Source organism: Mustela lutreola, chromosome 8 (genome assembly GCF_030435805.1).
Source record: "Mustela lutreola isolate mMusLut2 chromosome 8, mMusLut2.pri, whole genome shotgun sequence".
In the NCBI taxonomy this organism is placed as follows: domain Eukaryota; kingdom Metazoa; phylum Chordata; class Mammalia; order Carnivora; family Mustelidae; genus Mustela; species Mustela lutreola.
The window spans coordinates 52,162,277-52,166,266 of NC_081297.1; the positions used below are offsets into that span (position 1 = coordinate 52,162,277).

General features: G+C 40.0%; 1 protein-coding gene across 1 annotated transcript; it reads right to left on the reverse strand.

Moving 5' to 3' along the window:
- Positions 1-3,329: 3,329 nt before the first annotated feature.
- LOC131837827 (large ribosomal subunit protein mL42-like) lies at positions 3,330-3,990 on the reverse strand. The gene has a single exon (XM_059183494.1). The coding sequence runs from the start codon at positions 3,859-3,861 to the stop codon at positions 3,433-3,435; it is 429 nt and encodes a 142-aa protein (XP_059039477.1). The 5' UTR covers positions 3,862-3,990; the 3' UTR covers positions 3,330-3,432.

Below are 3,990 nucleotides of genomic sequence, written 5' to 3' on the forward strand. Positions count from 1 at the left end.
TGATCATGTGTTATTCCAAAATCTTATCAGTTGAATATATTGGTTACTCATCTAGCCATCCATGTCTGTAGCTTTACTAGGTGAAACACAGATGTACTAATGTGTGGGATAATTTATAAAATACAAAAATAAAATAAGTCAATTATAATACAATACAGTGAGTGTGAAAATGGAGAGAAGTATCAGGTGTTTGGGAGCCCATGAGAGAAACAGTTACCACAGGAGAAGGGAATGGCAGGTGGTTTCCTAGATGAGCGAATTCTGATGCTGAGCCTTCATGAGTGGGTTGGAATTAGCTAAGTAAGATTATTTACAGATGTGGTGGTACCAATGGTTTCAATCAAGCCCGTGTGGGAAATCATTTATGATAGGTATTTTTCATCTCAACTCTTTGGAACATGTTAAGAAATCAGAAAGTAAACAATGTCTCTGAGTAGCCAAAAGAGATGATGTGCACCAACGATGCAATCAGTCACTGCTGTGTAGAAGTTGCTCGTGATTTCTAGTGGAACAAGTCAGATTTTATAATAGTGTTGATAACTCTGAATTGTAAATTAAAGCCTTGGGATTAATTAATTCAATGGCTGCCTGGAGAGTAGATTAAGTCTTGGAAAATTTGTGCTTCTTAGGGAGAAAGAATTACGGAGACATGTTCCATTGTATTGGTGAAAGCTGTTGGACAGACTGTATCTGATAATGGGAGCAAGTCTGGAGACTTGATAATCTGGCCAGACTTCTAGTTCTGACTCAAGATAGGTGTCCTTTGTACTGGGAATACTCTACTTTCCTTGGGTCAGTCCACAAGACCCACAAGAGGGGTGGACGAAGACACCGTGAGAAATGCTAGCCTTCTGGGGTCCTTACTGCACTCTATTGTAAAAATGAAAGCAAGTTCTTTCCTTCCCTGTACCAGGTGTTTGAATGTGTTACTGTAGCTCTAGCCTGGAGGGGTGGCAACTTTTTTTTTACCCCTTGAGTCTGGGCTGGCCTGATGAACTGCTTTGCCAAGGAGATGTAACAAACATGATGCAAGCTAAGACTTGGAAGGCGCTTCCCCCATCGCTACTCTCAGAAGCCTGTGACTCCCACCCTATGAAATAGCCAGGCCGGCCTACAGATGGTAAGAGACACGTGGCCTAGATACTCCCTGGCACTCCAGTTTACAGTCAGCCACTTGTCAGGTGAGTGAGGCACTGGAATGCCCATTGACCACAGACACAGGAGTGAGTCCCAGCGAACTGCCCAGCTGAGTCTCTCTGACCTCAGCCCAAACCGCAAAGCCAAAAAAATGTGAACTAAATAAATATTTGCTCTTTTTTTTAAAATTAAGATTTTGATTTGTTTATTTGTCAGAGGGAGAGAGAGAGTGCACGCACAAGCAGGGGGAGTGGCAAGAAGAGGGAGAAAAAGACTCCCTACTGAGCAAGGAGCCCAATATAGGGCTTGATCCCAGGACCCTGGGATCATGAGCTGAGCTAAAGGCAGATGCTTAACTGACTGAGTCACCCAGGCATCCCAGTGAACATTTGTTCTTTAAGTCACTACATTGTGAAGCGGTTTATTTTATTTGCCTACTTCCTACATATAGGACAGTTTCGCCTCCTGGGTTCTTTCTCCCACCATGCCAGGGAGTAGTTCTCTTGCTGTATTTCTACAGTGTCTATCTGCTTATCTGATCCTTGGTGTCCTGATTACTGAGCACAAAGTATTTCAAGAGTTATTTGTTCTAAAGTGATTTTGTAAATGGCTAATTCCTCCCAACACAAAGCCCCAGTTTCCAATGCCATTTTTGCTTGGATTCTATCCCACTACTTAAAATAGCAGACACGGAATTACTGTCCTACGCTAGGTGATGGGGATTCTGAAAGTTAATAACATGCACATGTTACCTTAGGTTATATGCAATGGATTTTGGGCTTCCTTCTGTTCACCTAATTAGATGAAAACGCTGAAAAGATGAGCATTATTGAAAAAGAAAAATAAGTGGTTAACACCAAAGAAACAAAACAAGACACAAGCACTAGTGAGTGGTTTGTATGGGACACTCCTGTCCACTTGTGCACTAGGAATTAGAACTTTGTGTTTATTTGTCTTCATATCCTAGAGCCTGGCAGAGTACTGGAGAGAACTGGTGCTAATTTTTCTTCTCTTTCCCACCACTTCTTTCTATTCTTATTCATGAACCCAAGAGCTTCAGCTAAGGTGTTTCTGCATCTGGGTCCAAATGATTTTTTATTTCTCTCTAACACAGGAGGTGACATGTTTTAGTAATGGTGCTCGGGAGGGTAGAGGAAAATCAAAGCCCAGACCACAGCAAACCAAACTCCAAAACTGTCTTCGGATTTAGGTAGATTTGGTTTGAATCCCAGCTCTGCCATTTCATGATAGTGAAATTAAGTCTCAGTTTAAAAAGTATGTATAATGAGGGTTTATCATGTTTTATGGGATGTTGTGAGGTCTTGAGATAAAGATTTGGGATCACATACTAAAGCCCTGGCAGAAAGGTTAAAGTGCCCCCAAGTGACATTTTAATAATCCCTCACAATATGAAGAGCTACACATAGTTACGAATAGTGGAGTTCAGCATTCCAAGCAATTACTGTTTACTACTTTCACAGGAGGAAAGGGGCAGTTTAAACAAATAGATAAGAGGCATCGTCTCAAGATTTCTACTAAACTGGGGAGGTATTTGCTACTTGGTTTTGGAGAGAAAACCAAAGATTTGGTTTTAAAGTCTAGGAGGTGCTAGAAATAAGAATACCTTGATCTGAAAAATCATTAGGAATTATCTGCATACTGACAAGTAGTGCAAATGTTGTGAGAGAATTTCAGCATCAGAGGACTCTGGATAAGAAATTCTCTGTTGTATTTTGCAATTAATGTATACATTTTTCTCTTTACTCTTATCATATTTTTATAAGAAGATGTTGAATTAGGAAAACAAGGATGAAAATGTCAGACTTTTTAAAAAAGATCTTTTTTATTTGACAGAGAGATACAAGTAGGCAGAGAGGCAAGTGGAAAGAGAGGAGGAAACAGGCTCCCCACTGAGCAGAGATCCCGACACAGGGCTTGATCCTAGGACCCTGAGATCATAACCTAGGTCAAAGGCAGAGGCTTAACCCACTGAGCCACTCAGGCACTCTGAAAATGTCAGACATTTTAGCAATAAAAATAGTTTTAACAAAATGATGACACTATAGATTTTCCTACAACCACACAGGGCTAATGAATTAGAAACTAGAAGCATTATGACGTAAGCTTTTAATTTTTTGTGGGGAGGGAAGGCCAATGTTCTTCTTTTTTTTAATATATAAACACATTTTATTATCATTTTGCTATATAACACGTTAGTGAATATACTCAATGCATTTTCTGAAAAGGCAAATGAGACACAAGATAACATCTTTTCGATTCCTGAAAACCTCAGTATCATCTGTCTTTTGGAGGATCCAGTTTCCTATGATGTCTATGATACTGTCCACGAGGATACCAACGGTGCTTAGTAGTAAAGAACATTTTGCTAAGTTGTTCTATCATGGGTCCTTGCTCCAAGTGCTCATTTTTTCCTTCTAATCTGGTTTTCAGCACTTGGTCATGTGTTTCTTCATTATTATGCAGAGGATCTGGCCGAGGGATAGGTTGGGTATGTTCATATGGAATGTCCACAGAAGGGTGGTAGCACACTATTGTCCTGCCATCAGATGTCAAAGCAAGCTCTACTTTGCAATTATAGTCATCTGGTAGAGGAGAATATGTAGATTTATGATAAACACAATATAAAGCTCCGTTTTGAATTGGAAATAAATGTTTCCAGAGAGTTCTATTTGATATCACCCATTTTACTGCTGCTAATGCCATGGTGAATCAAAATCCTTATTGGGTGGTATGAAAGAAGATGATTTGAAGAGAAACCGATTTTAAAATCTTCTTCAAGGCTTATATGTATTTTCATTCCTGACAGCCGCTCACCACGAGCCCGCCATTTTA